The following is a 27384-nucleotide window of genomic DNA, read 5'->3' as shown; positions in this document are numbered from 1 at the left end:
TGTGTGCCACCATAACAACTGTCTGAGAGTACGGAAGCTGCGCGGCCATAATTTTCGCCCGGACACATGCGTTTTGTGCAGATATTATGAAGAAATGTACAAATAATGGCTTTGAATAGCCAGATCATGGCGTCCAGGTAATGGAATGCCCTGGTAATGGCCATCCAGATAATAGAGGGATATATGGATGGGGTGATGAGAGAAGTAAAAACACGAGTTGTGGAGAGAGGGATGGGATTGGCAGTGAATGGTAATGGATGGAATATCTCAGATTTATTGCATGCTGATGATGCAGTGCTACTTGCAAATGTTGAGCAAGAGCTTGATAGACTAGTGCAGAGTTTTGTAGATGGCTGTGTGTGTCATGCCTTGAGAGTAAATGCAGAAATGAGTAAAGTAATGGTTATTGAGAGTGACAGTGACTTCCAGTGTGATGTTACAGCGAATGGAGAGATACGGGAATTGGTGAGAGAGTTCAAATACCAGGGGACAGTGATAGAAAAGAGAGGAAAATGTTCAAAAGAAGTGGAAAGTAGAGTGACACAAGGAGGGAAAGTAGCTGAAGCTACGAAGGCCTTAATAAGAAACAGAAACAGAGGCTTGGGTGTTGCAGCTGCACGAGGCTTACGTGAAGGAGTGTTAGTGCCGGCTTTAACATACGGGTGTGAGACTATAATGTGGCATGAAAGTGAAAAGTCAAGAGTAAGAGCAGTGAAGACAGGACTACTGAGGAATATATGTGGAGTACAGAGCGTGGATAGGATATGGAATAATGTGATTTGTGAAAGATGCAGGTTGAGGAAGTCTGTGGACACTAGAACCAAAGAGAGTGTACTGAGATGGTATGGTATGTGGAGAGAATGGATGACAATAGTGGTGAAAAAGGTATATCTGAGCGAATCTGATGGAGGGAGGAGGCAAAGTAGGCCAAGAAGAAGGTGGAGAGATATGGTGGATGAGTGTGAAAAGAAGAGAGATATGGAAGTTGGTGAGGCTATGGAACTGACAAGAGATCGAGCTGGTTGGATGAATTTTGTGCAGAGAAATGCATGACCAGTGATTTGGCGCCCCGTTTTAATGTGACACCATTCGGATTGACTCTGTCAGATAGGTATACCGGTATGTGAAGCTACAGAATGTGATGAAATTGTTTTTGGACTATCAGATGGAACCAGGATTTCAAGGGCTTGAGTGACGAGTGAGTGGAAGCGTAGCCCGTTGAATTGGGCGAACTTTGGCTATCTGGACGTTGCTACTCCTCACCCTGCCCTAGGGTGGGAAAGAAGATCTGGACGATGATGATGATGATGTAATTATAAGTACCGGTATGAAATAAATCGAGTTGAGTGTGACTTAGATTTCAATGCTGCCCTGCCTTAGTTTGCTGACGGTTAATTGTCAGTATCTCCTTCTAGTATGAAGTAATGCTTAACCATCATCTTTTTCTCTCAGGTCATTTGGTCTCGCAACTTAAACACATCTACATTTGGAAGATTAAGAAATACTGTACAGTGCAAGTTACTAATTCTGCTCAGTGTTGAGTACGATTGAGAAGGAGCAAGAAACTAACAATGTCTTTCAGCCAGGCAGTGACACTAGGAGTTAGAGTAAGTTGACTTATTTTTTAGTTTTTACCATTTGAATTTAATTTACATTTGCCTAAGCTTTATTTTTAAAATAAATAAATAAAAAATATGTGCATTTTATCCTGGCCCATCGAAAAATCTGATATTTTCCATATTGTACTTTATTCATTCACGTACCTTTCCAACAACACAAAGCAGACTAATACCATGAACATGTTTGCACTCTGATCACTGTTAACTTGTGTCCAAAGGCATAGTTACAGCCTTCTTTAACACTCATCAAATCACTCTTGCGTTCTTCAACAAAAACTTTATTCCATTTTTGTCACTGCAGTCATCTCTGCAATCCATTTCTCGGTTGACAGCCTTTTCTGAACATTCTTCACTTCTGTTGGTGTCGTATGTTTTTTTAAACACCACATCATTCTCTTCTCCCATCACTCCCATTCATCAACCTATCAAAATATTCAATTCATCTGCTCCTTAATTCATTGAGCTACATTTATTATTTTGCTTCTCTTCAGACATTGGGTTATGGATACAGGAAGTACTCACAAACATCCTCACGTCTCATTATCTCAGAACAAAATGGAGTGCGCCACATTACTCTTGCTGATCCCAAAACTAGGTAAGCTTCATGGATACATGAAGTGTCTGAGATATGCATTTCAGAAATTTGTTAATTTCCGATACCAGTACACTGTGAATTCAGTAGTGACCCTTTTTTTTTTTTTAGTTTTGTGGCACTTTGTGTACTGTACAGTACAGTATGTGGATGGAGCTTGGTAGAAAAACCCTCAAGACATAGTGGGTTTGATGGTAGCTGATGTGTTGGTTGGAAGTGATGTTAACTGTATTAATGGTAGGTGATGGTAGTTGTAGTGGTGGTGGTGGTGATGATAATTGCAATAGTGGTAGACACGATAGCTGTACCAGTATGGGTAGTTGGGCAGGTAGTAATGGTAGGTGTGGTAGTTGTAGTAATGATAGTACAGAGTAGTGGTTGCAATGGCACCTCTAGTTGTGGTAGTGACAGCAGCTGCCAATCCAGTACTGTAGTTGGTGCTTTCAACCTGTTCAGCATCACTGCCTTTTGTCTATTTTACCTCTGTCTAGTAGGGTAATGGGTACTGTATTTCTTAACCCCTACACGCCGGGGTTTTTTCGATGTTGCACACTCCTTCCTACGTGGGATATCCGTGACGGGAAAAAAATACCCTTAATTTAAACCCTATTATCTGCCAAACCATAACAGCTAGGGGAAAAATTAAAGGAATATAAGAATCACCAACTCTTCCTCTTTCAAATGAAGGTATGCCCATGTCTCTAGATGGTCCCGTTGATGAGTAAGGATAAGTTAAAGGTCAAAGGGTAGTGGGAAGATGCCTGTGGCTATACACGTCAACCGGTGTTGCTCCGCACCCAAAATCGTGACTGTTATACACATCACCTGGCGGTTAGGGATTAAGGAATCATGTCACTAAACAGGTTAGGGTTGTACATGGATTTTAGTGCAAGAGCAACAGTGAGGCTCAAGATGTGGTGAGCACAAAGGCTTCATTATAATGGGTTAAAGGGCTTGATATATGAGGTTTCAAGAGAGAGAGAGTGTGCCAGGTTAGCACATTAGCCACGTATCATGAGAGCCTTCTGTATGTCTGTGATGATATTAACCGTAGACAATAGTAATGATTATATATACAGTATGATGTAATAACAGAGGTATGAATATGTTTGTTACTGTTTGTCGCCTTCAAACCTTACATTACAGAAACTCACTCTCACTTCAAATGCTGGAAGAACTGCAGTTCGCTATTATGAAAAATGACCCAGAACTGCGATGCATCATTTTAGCAGCTCAGGGTAAAGTCTTCTCAGCTGGACATAACCTGAAAGAACTGGTATGCACTGTTAAATCATGCTTGTTGTATTTGTTCATAAACAAGATCATTAATGTATTTTCACCATTAATACAGTTAATTTAGTTATATACAAAACAGAATTGAACATTTAGAAAGTGTCCACGTCCATGAGGTAAAATAGATGTCTAGGAATGTAATAGGAAGATTGTTGGATGTGAGAGTTCTGAGAGGGGAGGGTGGAGGTATGTCTGACCACTACCTGGTGGAGGGAAAGTTAAGAGTAGGTAAGAAATGGGTGAGAGCTAGGAGGGTTAGGTGTGGCAGGGAGGTTTTGAAAGTGAGTGTGTTGGATAAAAAAGAGAAAAAGATAGAGTATTAGGAGAAATTGAAAGATGAGTGGAACGCAGTGAAAGATCGGGAAAATGGCAGCGTGGAGGAGGAATGGCAGTTGTTTAAGAGTGCTGTGGTGGGGCATGCAGAAGAGGTGTGTGGTGTGAGACGTATGGGTGGTGGTGTAAGAAAAGGAAGTGAATGGTGGTGCGAGGAAGTAAGTATGGCTGTGGCTGAGAAGAGACGTGCATATGAAGTGTGGCTGCAGAGGAAGGATGAGATGTCATATGAAAGGTATAAGGAAAAGAGGAACAGAGCAAGAAGGGCTGTGCGTGATGCTAAAGTGGCAGCAGATGAGAGGTGGGGTAGGCGGCTGACAGAGAATTTTCAACAGAATAAGAAAATGTTTTGGAAGGAGGTGAAAAGGGTGCGAAAGGGAGAGTCTGGGAAGGAAGAACGAGTAAAAGCAGAGGATGGAAGGATGTTAATTGAAATGGATGCAGTAAGGAAGAGATGGGCAGAGTATTTTGAAAGATTGTTAAATGTAGAGGAGGAAAGGGTGGCTGAGATTGTGGTGGATGGAAGGGTGCAAGGAATAAATGTGTTGGGAGAGTTAAATGATTCTTTGATCATGAAGGAGGAAGTGGAGAAGGCAGTAAAGGAGATGAAAACAGGGAAAGCTGCAGGTATGGATGGGTGTGCTGTGGAATGCCTGAAGGGTGGTGGAGTGACTATTGTTGACTGGTTAGTAAGATTGTTGAATGTGTGCTTTGAGAAAGGTATGGTGCCAATTGACTGGGCAAGTGCTTGTGTGGTCCCGTTGTATAAAGGCAAGGGTGATAAATATGAATGTACTAGCTTTAGGGGTATAAGTCTGTTGAGTGTTGTAGGTAAGGTGTATGGTAGAGTGTTAATTATGAGAGTTAGAGAGGGTACAGAGGGAGTGATTGGTGATGAACAGTGTGGCTTTAGGAGAGGGAGGGGATGCGTTGATCAGGTGTTTGCTGTGAGACAAGTGTGTGAAAAGTATATAGCGAGAGGCAAGGATGTGTTTTGGGCATTTATGGATTTAGAGAAAGCGTATGATAGAATTGATACGGAGGCTTTGTGGACTGTTTTAAGATTGTATGGACTTGATGGTAGGTTACTAAAAGGGGTGAAAAGTTTTTATGTAAATAGTAGAGCGTGTGTAAGAGTGGGATATGCTGTGAGTGATTGGTTTCCCGTGAGAGTGGGGCTGCAACATGGATGTGTGATGTCGCCTTGGTTGTTTAATATTTACATGGATGGTGTTGTAAGGGAGGTGCAAGAGTTTTAGGTGGAGGTCTGAGTCTGGTGAATGTTGATGGTGGAGAGTGGAATCTGAAGCAGCAGCTGTTTGCAGATGATACTGCACTGGTGACTGATTCAGAGGAGAGATTGAGACAGTTGGTAGAGGAGTTTGGAAGGGTGTGTGAAAGGAGGAAATTGTAAGTAAATGAGAATAAGAGTAAAGTGATGAAGTGTACGAGGTTGATAGATGGTAGGGGGATGAATATAGTTTTGAATGGTGAGTTGTTTGAGGAGGTAAATTGTTTTAAATATCTAGGGTCACATGTTCCTGTGGATGGAAGAATAGATGCGGAAGTGAAGTTTAGAATAAATGACGTAGGAAAGGTGCTGGGAGGAATGAAAAAAGTGTTTAAATGTCGTTTGCTTAGAATGGTTGTAAAGAGAAGGCTGTATGAGGGTGTTGTGGTACCGACTGCGTTATATGGGGCTGAAACATGGAATATGGGTGTAACAGAGAGGAAAAGTTTGAATGTAATGGAGATGAGGTGTCTGAGGAGTATGTGTGGAGTGATGCGTATGGATCGGGTGCAAAATGATGAAGTGCGAAGGAGAACTGGAGTTGTTCGGGAGATGGCTGGTAGAGTTGAGCAGAGGGTGTTGCGATGGTTTGGGCATATAGAGAGAATGGATAATGAGCGATTGGTGAAAAAGATAACTAGATCTGATGTGAGAGGTGTAAGGCTGAGAGGAAGACCACGAATAGGATGGATGGACAGTGTGAAGAGAGCGTTGGATGCGAGAGGGATGTCTATTGAGCAAGGAAGAGTGGCTGTGCGTGACAGAAATAGATGGAGAGAAATTGTGAATGAATAAGTGATGACGCAGCCCTGAGGGGATATTCTCCCGCATTTGGTCTGATCAGTTAGTCAGGTCAGGTGCGGGTAAGGGGATGGGTCTGTTATGATGTGGCAGGGGTAAACCAGTTCTGCTGTCGGGCCCTGCTGCGGATGTCACTGATTGCATTGCGCAGTTGACCCATGTGCGGTGTGGTGCGGTGAGAATCTGTCCGTTCTCCCCTTTGGGGCTAAGATGCGAATGAATGTGATTGAATGGATGAGTAAATAGGGAGTGTGTCGTCCTGTCTCGGCTACCTCCCTTTCCATGGGGGAAGCAGCCTAGGTATATAGATAGATAGATAGACTTTTTACCTGCACAGTGAGCAGCAAAGTAAACAAAAGCAGTTTGTACTTACAGTATTTTGTTGTTGCTGTTGTTGTTCCATTACTTCCAGTTGGAGAAACGTTTAATTAAACCATTTGCTTTCCGATACTGGGTAACCACGATGCCCATTTTCGTAAGGTACATTATCCCTCTCCTGTACACTCAATAAATAATCAGAAATTATTATGACTGGTTATTACAATAGACCCTAGCTATAACTGACCCCGGTAAAGTGGATATGAGATTTAATGGATGCCACAAAGTCCACCAAACTTTTGTCATCTATAATGAACCATGTCCTTCAAATGGGTTGCAGTGGGTTGCAATACATGCATTTCCAACCCTTTTTACTCCAGCCTGGCCTGTAATTACCCTCTCCCCATCATTATCGCTGAGTTGTAATAACAGTGACAAGCCAAACGGTTTCCTCTGCACCAGGAAACCATTTACTGCGCTGGGTGGTAACCATATAACCAAATTTTGGCGCCTGGTGGTTTAGTGGGTAATTATTGTGCTCCAGTCGGATTGAGCCAGTGAAGGTTTATATCCAAAGGGTGGTTGGGGTTGATTATCATGTAATGCCACTCAGGGATGAGTGAGGTTGGTCACTCTCATCTTAAATGTCGGGACCAACTGCCTAGCCCCGGGCTCCTACACTCCTCATGGGGCAATGTAGGATTGGATGATGGATGGATGGATGTAATAACAGACTATAGTAATACTGTACTAGTCATGAATAAGTGGAATGATAGTAATACTGTAACAGTCATGAAGAAGTGGAATAAGTGGAATGAAAAGGATGTGAAATAAGCTGCAAAAGGGTGAAATGATGGACCAAGTTAGTGTAAAATGGGTATAATTTACATTTTTAGTGCAGTACTGGAATATGCTATTGTACTCCCATCTCAAAGGGGGACCCTCAGATATAAACAGACTACCAGCTTTAACAGACCTGGCCTTCCTCCAGTTAGTCTGTTACAGTGAGGATCTGCTGTATTGCACATTGTGTACAGTACAACTTTGCTGCCTTTTAAAACTTAAAGAGTTTAGATGTATGTATGCCCCCAATTTCTGACAGTCATTTATGTAAGTTTTGAGCATTTGATTATCATTTACATGCTTCATATCAAAGTGTGTATTCACCTGGAAGACAGAGAACATAAGCATGATATACTCTTGTTTTGGGTTTTGCAGTGTACTATCTGAAATTGGAGGTTTACCAACATCTTCGAAATTATCATTTACCTCTGCCAAGGAGGTTATGTTTTACCCTGCACTGGTTTGTTTGTTTGCCTGTCTGTTTGCTGTTAGCAGGATTACTCAAAAAGTTATGAACGGTTTTTGATGAAATTTGTGGAATGGTGGGCGATGGGCCAAGGAAGAAATGATTAAGTTTTGGGCCAGATCTGGATTCGGAGTATCCCACACAATGTATCTCCAAAAGTTGTCAATGAATTTCAATTAAATTTTGTGGAAAGATTCTCCATGGACCAGGGAAGAATTGATTAAATTTCTGGGCAGATCCAGATCTGGATCCTGTATCCATGAATCAGAATCTGGAATTACTAAACAAGTTATAAACAGATTTTGATGAAATTTGTGGAAGGGTGGGCCATGGACCAAGGAAGAAATGATTAAATTTTGGGGTGGATCTAGCTCCGGAGTATCCTGCATAACATCTCCAAGTTCTCAATGAATTTCAGTGAAATTTTGTGGAAAGGTGGGCCATGGACCAAGAGAGAATTGATTAAAATTTGGGGTGGATCCGGATCCGGATCCGAATCCTATATCCACGGATTTGGATCCAGATCCTTTTTTATTTCAATGGCATTGGTGGAGGTATGCACTTTCGGAGCGCTTTCTAGTTTCAGTTGTATTGTTGGTAGTGTTTAACAGCTGCTGGTCTTTTTCACATGGTCTTAAGGTAGTGGTGGTTTCTGTATCATCCTGTCACTGATTATCTAAAGCTATGAAACACTTGGCCTTAATTTTAGTCTGTCATAAGAAAAACTTCAGTGGCATTGAACGTTATAATATAAACCTTATATACTGTATGGTGTGGATACAGTACTGAGCAGATCAAGTAGATATATTGTCCACTGCTGTGTAACTCCTGTTTGAATAAATTTTTGTTTGTTGGCAGACGGCAAAGGATGGGAGATCACACCATGATAAAGTGTTTGCTGTCTGTACTGACCTGATGCTGGGACTAGCCAAACTTCCTGTCCCTGTGATAGCTAAGGTTAATGGTGTGGCTGCTGCAGCTGGATGCCAGCTTGTGGCGTCCTGTGATATAGTAATTGCAACCCATACTTCTTCGTTCTCTACTCCTGGGTGAGTGTTGGTTTTGTTTCTTTTATTTATATGGCCATGTTAGCTGTTTATTCAACCTAGGAAGAGCTCCCAATTACTAAAGGGGTTATTGAAGGCTTTATCACATTCCTTCAGTTTAAAAGGTCTCTCCGCAGTGGATCACATATCTTCTGACAGTGGCCAGAATAAAACAAAAATTGACACTTTAAGACTTCATCAGCAACTGGATTCAGTCCAGCTTTTACATTCATTTACATGTCTGCCTCAAGATACTTGGGTCCAGTTACATACTGTGCTAGGTACACTTCCAGCCACAAATCTTGACTAGATTTTAGCATTTTGCATCAAGAGCATCAAGAGTATGCTGATAGTAGGCTAAATTGAATCTGTCAGGTATGAAAACAGTAATGGATGGATTGGCTGATAAGACGCTCCATCCATACCCGTCCCCTCACAACTGATCCCAGATACTGACAACACTGCCTGAATGAGAATACCAGTGCCACTGTAGCATGCACCTCATGCACGAGGCCTAAGGCACTATTTTCAAGTGGGTGCAAGTCACTGATGACTTTGTTGGAAGATCATCATATCTTGTGAGTTGTTGTAGTTGGAGACAAGTAGTAATGTACCCTCTTCTCAGGTGTTTGAATCTGGGATGATTTTTCCCATCACCGTTTGTGATGCCTGTGTGGTGTTATAAGCAAGGTGGTGCTGCTTCCCTTGTTGCTTTCAATACTTTCTTGCTGTGAATGAAAAATGGCCCTTTTTTACCATACAGTACCTTTTTATTTTCTTTATAACTCAGCAAGCAAGTTTAGAGGCACTGCAAAAAAACTGTGTGAGCCAGAATGAATACTGTACATTAAATGAGGGTCTGCCATATAAAGAGTTAATGCTGTCCGTAAATGTTTAGCCAAATGACGGTGTTCTTATTTGGATGTAGAATATACAGTAAAACCTCGATATAATGGACTTCAGTAGTCCGGAATTCTCTTGTACCAGACTAAATTCCAATATATCAGAAAAAATCCGATAAAGCCAGAAGCAGTCCGGACTTCCTGACCACTTCAGCTATGTTCACCACAGCAAGGTACCGTAAATAAAAGACATGTTTATCAGTGTACAGTACATTATTATTATATCCATCCATCCATCATCCAATCCTACACAGCCCCATGAGGAGCGTAGGAGCCTGGGGCTAGGCAGTTGGTCCCGACATTTAAGATGAGTGACCAGCCTTACTCATCCCTGAGCGGTATTACATGAGCAATCAACCACAACCATCCCTTGGATATAAACCTTCACCGGCTCAGTCCGATTGGAGCGCAATAATTACCCACTAAAACCACCAGGCGCCAAAATCTGGTTATATGGTTACCACCCAGCGTAGTAAATGCTTTCCTGGTGTACAGGAAACCATTTGGCTTGTCACTCAGTATAGAGTCACCCACAGGCTGAAGGAAGAGGAAAGGATGAAGGAAAGAAAGACAGAAGAGGGAGTGTAAAGTCACCCGTAAGCAGAAGGACAAGGAAAGAGATTATACCACTTGATTAATGTTGTGAAGTTATAACACAGTACAGTACCACAATGGTAACTAAAACAGTTTAAAAACTGTTCATGCAATCCGGACTAATGTCTGATATTTTGGAAAAAATCTGGATTAGCAGGGGGAAGTCCGGATGTCGCTTTTATCAGATTTTCGCATTTTTCGGAATGGTTTGGGCCCCAATTAGTCCATTATAGTGAGGTCTTACTGTACTGTAGGGAATACCGTACTATTTAGGTTGTGTGAATGCCTTTGTCCTCAAGGATCCCCCCGCATCCTTATGCATGGGCTGAATCCACCACTATTGCTCATGACCAAGCACAGGAAACTCTTAATTATTTGTTGTAATTCAGCCAAGTTCTACGCAGAATAAAGTGAAATGCCAGATATTTCATAGTGCCCCCCACCCCACCATCAGCTCAACATTAGGCATGAACCAGGATATTATGTTACTCTCCGTTATGACCCTCTGTCCTAAAAACTCCCATGAGTATGAGATGAAAACTGAGCATAAAATACAATACAGTATTGCTACAGTACAGTAATACTATACATTACAATTCCAGTTAACCGGGAAGCTTGGGGACTTTACCTTCTTGGTTACTTATTTTTCCCAGACATCTGATATATACTTTTAAATTTTGGTTATATCATTGCGGTATATACGATACCACTCGTATCCAGGGCCACACGAACAATTCCATTTGAAGCATAACCTCCTCACCTGACTGTTATCACTCCACCCCTCACTCACTACTCAGCTGGTTTGCATATACAGTGGTACAGTAAATACCTATGAATTCCAAGTGCAGTAATTTTATCCAACAAAACAAACCTTCGTTTCTTTCAGCTAGATTTTATCTTCACCGCCAGTGCAAATGTGTTCTAAGATGAATTTGTACATTACCTTTGAATGCATCTGCGCTGGGAGAGAAGATAAAATCTAGCTGAGAGAAGTGAAGGTTTGCTTTGTTGGACAAAATTACTGTGCTTGCTATTTGTAGGTATTTACTGTACTATATGCAAATCAGCTGAGTGGTGAGTGAGAGGTGGAGTGATAGCAGTCACATGAAAAATAAATTGGTGAGCTGCTTCCATATACAGTACAGTACATAACTGTGAGCATGGGAGTCATGATACTTCTGCTGTACAACACTACATTCCAGATCATCAGCTCACTAATAAATGCTCAGTATTTATTTCTTTAGCTCATTTTTCCATGTTTTATGAAAAATATTAACAGAATGGACTTGCCAAGATACTGTAAGATATTGAAAGCTCATTGGTAGTTAGGGTCATATATATTTTTTTTGTAGAAAACTGTATGGGCACCACAATTATCCGCTGATGAAGAGCATGCTTTTTTTTTTTTTTTCGATGGATTGATTCCTCTTGCTTTTCTCAACCGTCTATCCTAACAACTTTCCCATGAGCAAATGATGAAAACTAAACATTAAATGCAGTACAGTATTGATACAGCACAGTAATACAGTACGGTATGTAGTGCACTATCTACTCACCTGGTGTTGGCATCAATGGAGGGGAGAGTTGTACACCATGCAGTAAAGTACAGCACACTGAATCCCGTGTAGCCTAGCAGCAGTAATCACATGTACAATAATTTCAGACTCACAATAGAGTACTAGAACATGAAGCAATGAGAGGCTACAAGGTTTGCAGCAACAATGAGGAGGCATGGGAGGCCGCAGAGTAAGTCTTAGCAGTAGGGTTTTGCCACTGCATGGTCACAATAGCAGAGTGCATAGATACGACTTCACTGAACGAGATCCACGAGAGAATGAGAAAGCGACAGTAAGCTCAGCATGCAGGGTGGGCTGTTCCTGAAATGAATTCTGATTGGCTGGCACGTTGCAGGCGTTCTCAGTGGCTGGTGCGTTGAAGGATTTTCCTAGGCATCGGTTGGCTACCTTGTACTAGTCTGTTGATACACCTTGCTGCTGTATGGTGAGAAGTGCTATTGAGTGTAATTGTAATGTTGGAGTGGCTCTCGACGTGTGTGTGGTCTGTGAACCAAGTGTCATCAGCCCGCCGTAAGCCGACTGGATGCAAGCATACTAGTATGCGACACTGGTTCAACCTCAGCACCCCTTATGTCTGCCAAAGCAGTCTGTGGCTCGGTGAACGCTTCCCAAAGTTTTTACAACTTTGGCAGGAGGTGAACCCGCGTCCACCAGCGTGCGAGACACACACACTATCACTGTACTATACAGGCTCTGCTATGATGTATATATATATATATATATATATATATATATATATATATATATCATCAGCAGCAGCAGCCGTTTGAGTATCCACTGCAGGACCGGCCTATCCCAACCGAAGTGGGGACTATACAGCCAATGTATCTCTACCAAGTGGCTTAGGCTGTCTGGTAGAGACTGTATGTGGGGTGTGAAGTGCTTGTAAGTGTAACTGTTTGTGTTGGAGTAGCTTTGGATGTGTGCGTAGTCTGTGAACCAAGCGTAATTGGCCTGCACAAGCCGACTGGGTGCAAGCATACATTTATAGTAAGCGACAATGGTTCAACCACAGCACCCCTTGTGTCCGCCAATGCAGTACGTGGCCAGGAGAATGCTCCCAAAGTTTTTTACCCTGGCGGGGCGCGAACCCTCGCTCTCCAGTGTACGGAAACGCACATTTTACCATAGAGGCTCCATAATATATATATATATATATTTATACACTGTCTATCTATCTACCTATTGCCAGACACCATAATCCCGTAAGGGGTGGCCATTTGACTTTGAGTTATTGGTTTTACAGGGAGGGGCACTAACCCTCCACCAACCCACTTGTTGACACGTAGGGAGCATGTATGGGTTGCTTATATGGTTACCACCCAGCGTTGTAAATGGTTTCCTGGCTTACAGGAAACCATTTGGCTTGTCACTTAATGTAAAGCCACTTGTAAAGGAAAGAAGAGCAATAAGAAGTGACAGGAAAGATGGGAGATATAGGAAGAGAGGAGGGCAGGCACAGAAAAAGAAATTATAAAGACTCAGGAAGAAGTAGGCAGCACTACATCAAGTGAGTGGATGATGAACACCACCACCAACCACTTATAGATAAATAGATATAGATATACAGTATGTACTGAATATATAGTCATACATACATATATACAGTGATCCCTCAATTGTCTGGACGTTCGTTATCTGAACATGTGCAGTATCCGGATGCTGGGCCTTGGCTTTATTAACCCTTTAAACGCGGATCGTCGCGTTTGCGACGCTCGGCAAAAAGGACATAACGGCGGATCGTCGCGTTTGCGATTCTAGTAAATTTTGAGTAACCGCAGGCAAGCAGGCTCCAGCTGGTATTGTCTATCAGTACTGCCACCCTTTAGCTACTTTTAGCACACTTGACCTTTGTACCACTGACCTCCATTGTTGCCAAGTATCATTTTTTTTACCCACCCACGCACCGCTGCCTGGCCCCCCTCGTCGTGCTATATGGCAGCGCGCGGACAGCTCAGACATGTCAATCTGCGCCTTCCTCTTGCAAGCACTTTATACTAATTGGAAACGCTTGTTTCCCCAGTTGTCACACTAGCTTTTTTTCCCGCAGTTTGCCCCTGTTTAGCGTCAGTTTACCGCAGTCTTTGAAGGTGACACCATGTCTCATTCTAGCTCTTCCAAGTCAGTGCCTTCCAGCCCTCCGAAAAAGGGCTTTGTGACCTCTATCCCGTCCAAACCCTTACTAGGAAGTGCTAAGGGCCTTAGTGACTCTGCTATAGGCAAAGAATTATTGAAAGCTTCAATGGATTACGGTAATGACATTGGAGCGTTATCAAGCCTTGCCGAATCAGATGCTTTATCGAGTGCTGAGTCTGAGGTGCAGGAAGAGACAATTCCTGTGCCTAGCACCTCATCAGGCAAGGCTCCAGTGAAAAAGGGATTAGTGTATGGTAAGGGGGCCAAGAGGAAGCGAAGTGGTGACCCCGGTTCCCAGCCATTGTCCTCCTCAGACCGGCCATTGTCCCACACACCAGGTCACGCTGCCGCCATACCGCCTCGCACTCCCAGCCCCATTCTTTCGTCATCTTCGTCTGCTGTGCTTTCTCCTGAGTCTTCGGAGTCTCCTTCACCACCTCGGAAGGGAAGTAGGCAGTCTGGTTTGCGTAGAGGTTTTCGTAGGCCCCGTGTTCGTGCTGGCATGAGTAGGAAAGTGTCTCCTAGTGCTAGAATTAGTGGTAAGGTTTCCTGCACTAGGCAACTCACCACTCAGGCTACTGCGAGTGACCTTGAACCTTCTCCTTATCTCCCCCACCACCACCACACAGACATGACCTAGCTCACCCTCTGCCACACGGCCTGCCTCACCCACTGCCACACGGCCTGCCTCACCCCCCGCCGCCCCCACCCCCTCCCAGCCTAGGCAGGGCACTCTGGATGCCTTCGTGTGGTCTGAGGGCTCTGATTTTGTGCCAGAGGATCTGCCCTTTGATGCCAGTGGGTGTGGGATCCAGGCTGACTTCCCTGTCCCCGAGGGTGGTGAATGTTTGGACTACCTGTTGGCCTTCCTGGATAACGAAGTCATGGAGCAGATATGTACCGAGACGAACAGGTACGAAGGACAATCTGCTGCAGTTCGTGAAGGTGAAGGTGCAACGCCATCCGCGTCGCGGATGGCAGCATGGGTTCCTTTGACGATCCGGGAACTATTTGCATTCATCGGCTTGATGCTTCTCATGCCACATAACTGGAAGCACAAGCTCGAGGAGTACTGGAGTGCTGACGATCTTTGCCCCAAACCCATCTTCAACAAGTACATGAGTCGTGATCGTTTCAGGCAACTCATGACGTACCTTCACTTTGCCAACAACGATGAGCCTTCCCGGACTGACCCCCTATGGAAAGTGAGGGAAATCCTGAACCTGATCAAGGACAAGTTTATGACGTTCCTTCGGTCCTTCAAGAAAGTAGTGATCGACGAGTCCTTGGTTTTGTTCAGTGGCCGTCTTCGGTTCGTGCAGTATATTCCAAGCAAACGCCACCACTTTGGAATAAAGTTTTTCGTGCTGTGCGACTGCAAGACGGGGTTCATCCTAGACTTCGTTATCTACACCGCCAGCAGTGTGGACTTGGACAAGACTGACCCCCTTGGATTCTCTGGTTCTGTGGTGAAAGTGCTTCTGGAAAAGTACTTTGGCGGGAATCATGTCCTGTATACGGACAATTATTATACAGCTCCCAAACTCGTCAAGTACCTTTCAGAGCACGGCGTCGGATCCTGTGGCACTGTCCGTAGCAATAGGGCACACTACCCTGCCTTCCCCGAGGCTGAAGGATCAAAGCGGGGAGATGTGCACCTGAAGAAATCCGACAAGATGCTGGCGATCAGGTGGCATGACAAGAGGATCGTCAATGTGTTCACCACAGTTCACAAGGGGGAAATGCAAGCCACAGGGAAGGTCGACAGAAGGATTGGCGATCCTGTAATGAAGCCTGATGCTGTAATTGACTACGTCAATATGCAGCTGGTGGACAAGTCAGATATGATGATCGGAGAGATTGACTGCCTGAGGAGGAACCGTCGCTGGTACAGGAAGGTGTTCTTGCACTTGCTTGATATGTGCATGCTGAACGCCTTCATCCTATATAAAATCAAGAACAGGAAGCCAGCTAACTACTCTCTCAGGCAGTTTTCTAAGACTTGTGTCTACCAGCTGCTTCAGCGTTTTGGGCAGGTACTGCCATCAGGTCCCAGGCGCCACTCACACACACCTCCAGACCGCCTACAGTGCCAGGACTACCTTCAGCGACACCGCCTGGAGCCACTGCCTAGCACTGCCAAGAGGGGAAAAGCACTGAGGAGGTGTCATGTGTGCAGCCACACTACCCGGCAAGACAGAACATTTAGGCGCACCTCCTTGCAGTGCAAAGAGTGCCAAATTCCCCTCTGCACTTACCCATGTTTCTTTGACTACCACAGCCTGACTAGATATTGAAAATAAGGGTAAAAATCTTGTAAATAATACTGAGAGTGACAGTGATACTAGTGTTTAGTTTTCTTGTACGTACTGACAGTGACAGTCTGTTGAGTGTAAATTAGTGTATGTAGTTGTAAAAGCACTGACAGTGACAGTGATTTCAGTGTAAATAATTGTACATAGTAATAATATAAGTATTGAGAGTGACAGTCACTCCAGTGTAAGAAGTTTAAAGCATATTTTTCTATTCTATGTTATGACAGTGACAGTTTGGTGTGTAGAAAATATTATTTTTATAACTAATGACAGTGACACTGATGAATAAGGCACTAAACTGACAGCGAGAGTGAAAGTGAGCGATAGAAATGAAGTGCGAGCGGCCGACAGGAGCGAGAATAAAAGTGCCTGCCGTAAGGGAGAATAAAATCGCGCCACGGTGGTCTTTCTCATTCCCTCTTCACAATACTGGCAGTGCAGTGATTTTTATGGCCGTAATAGTGCCAAGCGAGCCTTTGGGAAGTACTATGAAGGAAAATAATGTAGTATACGTGTTTTTAGCTGTGAAAAGGGAAATGTGTGTTCAGTGACGGGAAGACCGCCGCCGCGCTGCATGTCGGCCGTACGCTCCGTTGATTGTAGTCTTATTTTCAGTGCTTATTGTACAAATACGGATTCCAAACTACCTGTACGTTCCGTTAATTGTAGTCTTATTTTCAGTGCTTATTGTACAAATACGGATTCCAAACTACCTGTACGTTGTTGTATAAAGTGTACTGTGACAGATTGAGGCTGTGGTAGAGGGGAAACCGGGTTGCTGGAGGTGTGAAAGTGAAGACTTTGTTACCAAACTTTGCAAGTCTCCACAAGTCCTTGGGTAGTCCACGAAGGCTCAAAACCTGTCTCAGGAGAAAGCTGAATATAAGTACTATATGCCATAAAAATTTTAATGTTCTAGGGTTAATCTCTGATTTTTGGCAAATATTTTCCCACAGGTACTCAGACCCCGCTACAACCCCGCCACACAGGGGGGATCGGCTGTACACGGCCGCATTTAAGGGGTTAAACCATTATCCGAATTTTCTTGCTATTATCCGGACATAAAACTGCCCAAGAACTTCAGCCAGCTAGCCAACATGTCCAAACATTTGATATCATAGCCACTGGGCCCGAGCCGTGAGTGGGAAGTACTGCAGTCTGCATCCCACAACCAGAACTAAAATGTCTGTCTGACCCTGTACTGAATGGTCAAAATAGCTCTCTCATCCTGTCACTCTCAACGAACCTCCAGCACCCAAGTTTTACGACTGTAACCCTCAAGCGGTGTCAAAACGTCCATGCGCATTCCCCACCGAATGTCTAATATTGTGCAGCCACAGGGGCTAAGTCTTTCCTTGCCCCCACCTCTGTTGAACACAGACCACAAGCCACGAGTACATGTTCGGCAACAGTGGCCGCCTGCCTCTTTATTGAAGTTCGAAAGTCCACTGGTCACAATGGGTTGTATGGCCACTCGGCGTCTAGCAGACTGCAAGCCACAAGTAAATGTATGGCAAAAGCGCCTGTCTACTGGTTGGCAGAAGGGGGAGAAACCTGCCCACAACCCTGCTTATGGCAAAAGCGCCTGTCTACTGGTTGACAGAAGGGGGAGAAACCTGCCCACAACCCTGCCTCTCCCCCTCCCTTCCCTCCTCCATACCCTCCTGGCTCCCCCCTCACTCCTTCAGTCCTTACCCTCTTCTGTGGTGATAACATTGACTCGTGAGTTTTCAAAATTTTTTGCGATTTATTTGACAACCATTGGTCTTACGGAAATTCCGTGGTGACTACGGGAAAGTTCATGAAATTCTGCATCTAGACATATGCTTAACTCTTGAAAGATGCTGGCAAAATTTTGAAGTAGGATGGTGGAAAGTTATATGAAGACAAGCTTTACTCCTGAACACTTTATTCCTGTGTGAATTTCATACTCTTACTTGTCAGTTTTATGTGCATTTATTAGCTTATCTTATAGTATAAACACCAGCAAAGATGATGGGATACGATTTATACCAATATAACCAATTTATGGTGGCATATGGAATTATTTTTTTTGAGTCCTGGGTGCAGTCACTCATCACAGACAACAGATTTTCAAAGGGTCATCAGCTTTTTTGTGGATTTTTGTTGTTTATGCATTGTTTTCATGATGTTTAGCATTATGGATAATCATTTGTGTTTTGATGTCTAAATTTGGTAGATTGACCTGAAAACAGTGTCAAAACTGGGAGGGCTACTGTACATACAGTCGTGCATAAGCTGGGTGTTTTTTGGTTTTCAGTGTTTTTATTTTGATTGTTTTATGTTTAGCATTACTTTGGATATTCCTATGTGTGTTTTCATGTCTAAATATGGCAGATTGACCTGAAAAGAGTGCCAAAAATAGGAGGGGTACTTTACATACAGTCGTATATAGGTAGAGTGTTTTTTTGTTTTCATTTTTTTTTTTCATGGTTTTCTTGGTGTTTAGCATTACTTTGGATATTCCTGTGTGTGTTTTGATGTCTAAATATGCCTGAATGACCGGAAAACACTGCCAAATTAAGCATAGGTACAGTACAAATAAGTTAGGTATAGGTTGGAGGTGGGTATAGGTAGGGTCTGGGTATGGTAGGGGAATAGTATTCATTATCTGGATGTTGCCACTACCGGGACATGCCTTTGGCTCTATTATGTCCAGATAAATGAGGGATTCCTGTATATATACATATACATAAATATATATACTGTATATATATATATATATATATATATATATATATATATATAATATATACATATACATAAATATATATACTGTATATATATATATATATATATATATATATATATATATATAATATATACTGTATATATGTACAGTATGTATGTACACCCACCGCAAACTGACTTACGACCTACATTGCAGTGGAAGAGTTGTCTGTCTTTGCTTTGTGTTTCCACCCCTACCAAGTGAATTTTTTGTGCAAGAAGTAACTGGGAACTCCTCTGGTGTTGGCAGGAGGTGGTGAAACACTCAGCACGTCAGTGCTTGCCCAGGAGCAATAGTGGGAGTATATGTTCCCATCGCTTCAAGCTTGCACCTCCCTCTTCTTTCATATGCATTACTGTTTGCTTGGGGGCGCTCACCATCCACTCACTCGATGTAGTGCTGCTCTCAGGTGTCTGCCCTTTCCTCTCCTCCATCCTTCTTTCTTTCCATACTCTTCTGTCTTTCTTTCCTTCATTCTTTCCTCGTCCTTCTGCTTATGGGTGACTTTACACTCCCTCTTCCGTCGTTCTTTCCTTCATTCTTTCCTCGTCCTTCTGCCAGTGGGTGACTCTGCACTGAGTGACAAGCCAAATGGTTTCCCGTACACCAGGAAACCATTTACTACGCTGGATGGTAACCATATAACCAAATTTTGGCGCCTGGTGGTTTAGTGGGTAACTATTGCGCTCCAATCGGATTGAGCCGGTGAAGGTATATATCCAAGGGATGGTTGGGGTTTATTGCTCATGTAATGCCACTCAGGGATGATTGAGGCTGGTCACTCTCATCTTAAATGTCAGAACCAACTTGCCTAGCCCCAGGCTTCTACGCTCCTCATGGGGCAGTGTAGGATTGGATGATGATGATGTTACTGTTTGCCGTGTTATTTTCCTAGAGTCGAGTTGTCATGTCTGGAAATTACTGCTCAAGGGATGAGAGGGTCCATATCATTGAATGGAGGCAGGATAATGTCCCTATCAACACGATTTGTGAACGTACTGGACGCACAAAATCGACCGACATGAAGATTCTTGCTGCAGTGCGTGGCCTGCCACCTGATGTTGTACCAGAGAACAAGCATGGCAGTGGAAAGAAGAGGACGACTTCCAGAGGTACAGATACGCTTCTGAAGAGGGAAGTAATCAAGAATCCTTGACTGACAGCAGCAGAATTGAAGAGAATGCATCCCCAGCTGTTACAAGATGTCTCAGTTCAAACTATCCAACACTGCTTGCAGAAGGAACTAGGTTTACCAAGCTGCATCGCAGCGAAGAAACCGCTTCTTACTGGCTGCATGAAGAAGCGGCGCATTCAGTTTGCCAAGAAGTATGCACATTGGACATCGGATGAGTGGAGAAAAGTTATGTTTTCCGATGAAAGCACATTTCAAGTGTTCCAGGTGCGTTCTGCGAAGGTTCGTCACCCTGCCTTCCGTAGTTGATATGACCCTCCTTACACGGTGCCGACTGTTAAGCACCCACAATCAGTAATGGTATGGGGGTGTTTCTCGGATGAAATGGGAAAGGGAGGCCTCTACTGTACTTTCTTCCTAAGAACTTGATGATGAATGGTGGCCAGTACATTCAAGTTCTGAAAGATCATTTGTGAAACTTTTTTGCTATTCAGGGGTGCAACTTTTTCATGCACGATTGAGCTCCATGTCACAAGTCAAGAAAGGTGACAAAATGGCTTCAGGATAATTGGATTGAGGTCCTTGAATGGCCTGGCAACACTCCTCATCAAAATCTGACAGAAAACTGCTGGGCAAAGATGAAGAAAATCATGGCAGAGAAGAAGACAACCAATCTGGACAACCTCAAGAATGAACTGACAAATGTTTGGTGCAAAGAAATGTCCTTAGATTACTTTAGAGATCTAAGTGATTCCATGCCAAAACGCATCCAACTGGTCCTGAAAAACAAGGGAAACATGATTTGATATTAATGAATGGCATTTCATGAACAAACATTGTGATATACTATGATTTCTGTGTTTTTTAATACCTTGTGGAGGGAGGTCCTAAGTCAGCTTGCAGTAACTGTATACAGTGTTAGATTTCCAGCATGTGTATTTGTGGTTATTGTTTGATGCTAGCTGTATGTGTGAATGAGCCAGTTTGGGTGCTGGTTTGCAATGGTAGCAGTTAACTAATCACAACCTTGATTTATGTTTTCCCTTAAGTGTATGATGGTGGTTGGAAGGATGAGTAGAAACAACCTGCATCTAGAGTTGAACACTATAAATCTGAGTATTTGGAAATACTGTACATACATGTGAAAAAGTACTGGTAGTGAATAAATTCGGTAAGGAATTGCAGAGGATGTATGCACAGGTTTGCCTTCGTGTTTATTGATTTTTTCTCTTGTAACAGCATTAACCTAATTCTGCCAACAGTGGGAGTGTGGGAATCTTCTGCTCTACCCCAGGAATACCCTTGGTGCGATGTGTGCCCCGCAAGGTTTCTGCTCATATGCTGCTCACGGGCTTGCCTATATCTGCAGAGGATGCTCTGAGAGCTGGTTTGGTCTCTAAAGTTGTCCCTGAGGAGGAATTAGGTATGAATTTAAATGACAACCCATTAAGTCACATAGTAGGATATACTTAATATCTAGCTTCATCTCCAGATCAGTTAGTCAGTAGGATGTATTAAAATGTCCGACTTAATCCTCAGAATGCTTCTGAGTATGCATGGAATACCCACAATTCAAGTCTTCAGGTTGTTCTCTTATGGTTTATATCTTTAGCCATAACAGTCATTATCATTAATGCCCCACTTGCTAGCATCATTTACACCTTATCCACATTGTAGATGGTTGTTTGTCCTAATGTTATTCTTACTTGCATAGTGAACTTTTTACTTGCTCATCCTGTCATGTGCATTGCTAGATATATACAGTCTTTTTTTTTTCCACTGCCTGACTTCTTACAAACTCTTCCAGATGTCAGCATTATTCACTGCTCATTGATTTTCAGATAATGAGACTCAAAAAACAGTAGATGCCATCCTTCACAAAAGCCGCTCAGTCATTGCACTAGGGAAGAAATTCATGTATAAACAGTTAGAGATGGGCATTGAGGATGCTTACAGGTGAGTGGGCTCAGTGTACTTTTTATTTCCTGGGATAAACTGTTGTCATTATAATGACAAGTTTTGTTGGTGATATACTGTGTATATTTTTAAGTTATTGATGTAGTATTTTACCCTCTTGGGAACCGTAAGTTTTCTATAAGTTTAAAAGACATGATCAGAAAGAATGGAGTGAGGGCAGACCCTACTGGCACACAAAGAAAAACATTCCCATGGATTTTATTTGCCCCTGGAAATTGGTTAAATTGGTATAAATTGTTTACCACCATCTTTGTTGATGTAGTTACCATTATATAAGCTAATGAAAACATACAAAACTGATAAGTAAAAGTAAAGATATGCAGTGAGAATAAACTTGTTCAAAAGTAAAAATAGCTTCAAATAACATTCCAACATCCTAGTGCAAAAATATTGCCCTCACCATAAAGAAAAAAAAGAAAGAAAGAAAGAAAAAAAGTCTATATGCAGAATTTCACGAGCTTTCACATGATGTATTCAGAATTTCAATACAACCAATAGTTTTCAAGTAACTCACCGAAAATCATATGTAACCCACCCCCAACTCCACCGAAACCCAAGAGGACAATGACTTTTTGAGAGTGTTGGCCTAGAAAGACACCCTCCCCCATGACGCACCAAGGTTTGTCGTACTTCACCTTAAAACTTAATCCATCCATCCATCATCCAATTCTACATTGCCCCATGAGAAGCGTAAAAGCCTGGGGCTAGGCAATTTGGTCCTGACATTTAAGATGAGAGTGACCAGCCTCACTCATCCCTGAGTGGCATTACATGAGCAATAACCCCAACCATCCCTTGGATATAAACCTTCACTGTAAATTTTTGGTAAATATTTTTGTTCAAAATTGCCTAATCGGTATCTCTTCAGCCCACAGTTGATAACTACACTAATTGCATCATCGAGCACTTTTCATGCAAACTCTGTTCGAATGCAATTTGTATAATAATTCCTGAGAGGGTTAATAGTCTGCTTGTATTTAGGAGCATGTTGATAGTTACAGATTTTACAGTAGTATAAGATTTACTTGTATCAGTATGCAGCACAACCACTAGGTGGTAGGTAGGGGAATCCATCATCCGCTCACTTGGTGTAAGGCTACCTTCAGGTGACCCTGTTTTGGGTGACAAGACAAGTGGTCTCCCATAAGACAGAAGTCCAGTGTAAGATGAACGAGCTAATTTTCAGATATTCCTGAGCCATGAGAAGTAAGGTTGGCTATTAATAGGAATAATTATATGATGATGAAAGAGTTCATTAACATTTCTTGCTACCTGACACAGGGAAGGAAGTTGTGTGATGGTTCACAATGTCAACATGAAGGATGGTCAAGAGGGGATAAGCAGTTTCATAGATAAACGCAAACCAAAGTGGACCCACCTTACAGAATAGGTGTTTCAAGTGAAATTAAAATATTATAAGTGATCACTTTTACTGTACTCTCTAGATATAGTTTGTTGTTACAATGTATAATACAAGATTTGTACATAAAGTGAAAGCTGTGATGTACTTTATACAGTATAATTTTAGTATCTTGTTAAATGGCATTACAATGAATTAAGAGATTATCTGTGTACATTGCTCTGGTGCTTCCAATGATGCAGCTTTTTTATATGAAGGAAAAATAAACATTTAGGTTTATATACCTGTTTTATATCTGGAAACATTCATTAGTCTGTGAGGTGTTATTTATCACTGAACACCTTAAGTTTGAGAGGTCTGAATATCATCACCATCATTCCAAACGTTTTTCACACCCAAAGATGGTTTAAGGCGGGGTCCAAACAGCAAGAAAATAACTCACTCAGGGAGCACTATCAACAGCATGCCTAGTTTAATGAGTCCCATTCTTATTCACTCACAAATCAAGGCTCAAGAATGCAGACTCCACCTCATAGGCTTAACCAACCACACTCAAGTGCATCACATTACCTGTCAGCTGGAGTCAGTCAAACAACTATCACGTCACTGTATAAATATAGTGCCTAACCTTGTACACTTCTCCATACAAAATTCTTCTGATCAGCTGAGTCCCCTGTCTGGTCAGCCTTCACACCTTTCTTGGATGCACAAATACTGTATTTACCCACTTTCATGGCCAACCATGCCTCTGACCTTTATATTTCTTAAATAATTCTCTCCACACTTCTTTGACTCTAAGGCCCAAATTCAAGTCTTGGTTTTGAAATTGATCCCCAGTTTAAAGCCTGGATTACAGCACGATCCCAGATCGCAGATAATCAGAACGAGCTTTGGAGCCACTGGGACCAGTTTAGTCCATCTTCGGTTTAAACCACCTCAAGGGGGTGGACTGATGAGAGATTGAGGCTAGCAAGTGTCAACATGAATATGAGACTATTCTTTCCAAAGATTTCTACAGATTGAAGAGTTTGTGGAGAAGCAATATTGGTTGACAATGCACAATATTGTCATAAAAATTCAATGTCGAACTTCCTTGCCCATTCTGAACTGAGAACACTGAGCAAACAGCAGCCCATTATTACCATAACTATTTCCTCTATCACAGAACTTTGTCAGTCGTGAAGACAGTAGCCAATTAATACCATACTTCTGTATAATAAAACTTTGTCAGTTGTGTGAACATTAGCTTATTATTATTGTACTTTTGTATCATAAAACTGTCAGCTGTGCAAACAGTAGCCTATTATATATTACCGTATGTCTGTATCATAAAACTGTCAGTTATGCAAACAGCAGCCTAGTATATGTATTACCGTAATCCGTAATATAAACATTTTCATCAATACAGTAAACAGATTTTTCTGGTACCCCAAGTACATATGCTTTATCAAAAATTCATATTTGTTTCAAGGAAACATGAGTAGTGGTCGATCATATGAGTTAAACAGGTTATTTTTAAATTCCCCACCCCCATAATGCATTAAGACTAAAGCAGTTTGACAAGCCTGAAGTTTGCTTCAGATCTTAATATTTTTACACTGTATCAGCAATTTACAACTGGTAATAGTTGCCACATTAAGACCTCTATGATAATCAAATTTACATACGACAGAAAGATAGTTGACTTGGTAATACAGAAAAAACGAACTGCAAATGTAGCATGTTTATGCACCCCACAATAGCTACTACTAAGCTTACTAACTTACGTGCAAACTCAGATACCAATATTTGCAGGATGATGTACCAGAACACCCCGTGAATGTTGAATTCCTCGAATATTCTAAACCTACAGCAGAAGTCACTGATTTCAGTGCTTTAGCCATTCCTGTTACCTACAGGCCGACTATGAGACCTGTAAATGTATTTTATGACATTAATACTTCCTAAAATGACAGTACAGGATGATAAACAAGCCTTTCTGGGTACAATGTACTGTACTCACCCATGCGATGCTGTAACACACCATGCTCTTGTTCACACCAAAATGGTACCCAGCAACCACGATTGACTGCCCCTCATGCAGCATGTTCAGAAATTTCACTTTATCTTCCAGTGAAATAACTTTCTTCTGCTGCTTAGGCTTCCTAGTAGCAGATGCACCCTGAGCAATACAATTTGACTCATTTTTCACAAGGATACAGAATGGAGTTGATTAACGAAGCCATAATAACAAGCAGAACACATGTGGATGCACAACCCGTGAGATGAACTAAGAGAGAATGAGCACTGTGGCATATGATCGGTGCACTGAAATGCCAAATTGATGGTCTTTACTGAACTGGCACTTAAATTGGAAAATATTATACTGTAATTTTTTTTCCTTCATTTTTTCCTTGTCCTTTTGCCTACAGGTGACTTTACACTCCTTCTTTTGTCTTTCTTTCCTTCATTCTTTCCGCTTCCCTCAGCCTGTGAGTGACTCTTCACTGAGTGACAAGCCAAATGGTTTCCTGTGCACCAGGAAACCATTTACTATGCTGGGTGGTAACCATATAACCAAATTTTGGCACCTGGTGGTTTAGTGGGTAATTATTGTGCTCTAATCGGATTAAGCTGGTGAAGGTTTATATCCAAGGGATGGTTGGAGTTGATTGCTCATGTAATGCCACTCAGGGATGAGTGAGGCTGGTCACTCTCATCTTAAATGTCGGTACCAACTGCCTAGCCCCGGGCTCCTACGCTCCTCATGGGGCAATGTAGGATTGGATGATGGATGGATGAATTTTTATTGCCATATACGTTTATATACGTTTTTAATTTAACTACTGTACTTATAAAAAATCAGGATTCAGAGAGGAAATTGGCTAAAGTTAGGGGAAGTGTTTCGGTTCTAGCTCGACAACTTGCCGTGACAGTCTTTCGTTTTGTATAAATACGGAATTACAGTGCAAATACATCTGTTTGTACTCAAAATCAATATTTATGCAAAACAGAAGTTTGTCAAGGCATGCGGACGAAATGAAAGGGAGAGATCCGCTAACTTAAGTGTGTTTTAGCACTGAAACCTGATTTTTTATGAAGTTATATATGCACAGTTTTTTTTATTGGATTTCAGATATTTAGGTGTGAATTAAACTATATGCGATAATCCATCCATCCATCATCCAATCCTATGTTGCCCCATGAGGAGCATAGGAGCTCGGGGCTAGGCAAGTTGGTCATGACATTTACGATTAGAGTGACCAGCCTCACTCATCCCTGTGTGGCATTACGTGAGCAATAAACCCCAGCCACCCCTTGGATATAAACCTACACAGACTCAATGCGACTGGAGCGCCTTAATTACCCTCTAAACCACCAGGTGCCGTATTCTGGTTATATGGTTACCACCCAGCATAGTAAATGGTTTCCTGGTGTACATGAAACCATTTGGCTTGTCACTCTGTGTAAAGTCACCCACAGGCAGAAGGAAGAGGAAAGAACGACGGAAAGAAAGACAGAAGGGGGAGTGTAAAGTTACCCGCAAGCAGAAGGAAGAGGAAAGAAAGGCAGAAGAGGATGGAGGGAAGAGAGGAAAGGGCAGACACCCAAAGCAGCACTACATTGAGTGAGTGGATGGTAAGTGCCCCCACCTACATAATAATATTTTCCAATTAATAGTGCTGATGCTGTGCTGATTTGGTAAACGACCACTAATTCGGTCATTTGTAACATTGGCTTATGATTGGGTCCCATCTTTGAATGGCCAACAGGATAGGGAGAAAGAAGGCACGTAGGCAGATAACCTACAAACCAATCACAAGCAAGCTCTCACTGTGAGAAAAGAATGGGAGATCTACATTGTGAAATACCGAGTGCTGTAGAGTGCTGATGCCCTGTGCTGAACAGCACATACCTATACAGGGTAACTGCACAGTTTAACTGCAGACGACAGCATTTCTCATGGAAAACATGCAAATAAAAATCACATGAACCACTAGGAACAGCTGATGCTGTCGGAAAAACAGGAAATATCTTCCTGTGCATTTTTTAATACA

General features: G+C 42.4%; 1 protein-coding gene across 2 annotated transcripts; it reads left to right on the top strand.

Annotated features, from left to right (window-relative positions):
• Positions 1-1472: 1472 nt before the first annotated feature.
• Positions 1473-26234, top strand: LOC145405371 (enoyl-CoA hydratase domain-containing protein 3, mitochondrial-like). 2 transcript variants are annotated; one of them, XM_080276775.1, is made up of 7 exons: positions 1473-1607; positions 2111-2214; positions 3358-3487; positions 8415-8605; positions 21273-21433; positions 21852-21966; positions 23269-26234. In XM_080276775.1, exons 1-7 carry the CDS (start codon positions 1572-1574, stop codon positions 23375-23377), a joined length of 846 nt encoding a protein of 281 aa, XP_080132901.1. In that variant the 5' UTR covers positions 1473-1571; the 3' UTR covers positions 23378-26234. The 2 variants fall into 2 exon arrangements, with proteins under 2 accessions (XP_080132901.1, XP_080132902.1); XM_080276776.1 differs by lacking the exon at positions 2111-2214 and having other exon boundaries at positions 1476-1607.
• Positions 26235-27384: the final 1150 nt, after the last annotated feature.

This window comes from Coenobita brevimanus, chromosome 66, assembly GCF_032717465.1.
Source record: "Coenobita brevimanus isolate Jiangsu-jjx chromosome 66, ASM3271746v2, whole genome shotgun sequence".
NCBI classification, from domain to species: Eukaryota; Metazoa; Arthropoda; class Malacostraca; order Decapoda; family Coenobitidae; genus Coenobita; species Coenobita brevimanus.
Note: the sequence above shows the minus strand (reverse complement) of the source record. Positions and strands in the feature narration are given on the sequence as shown.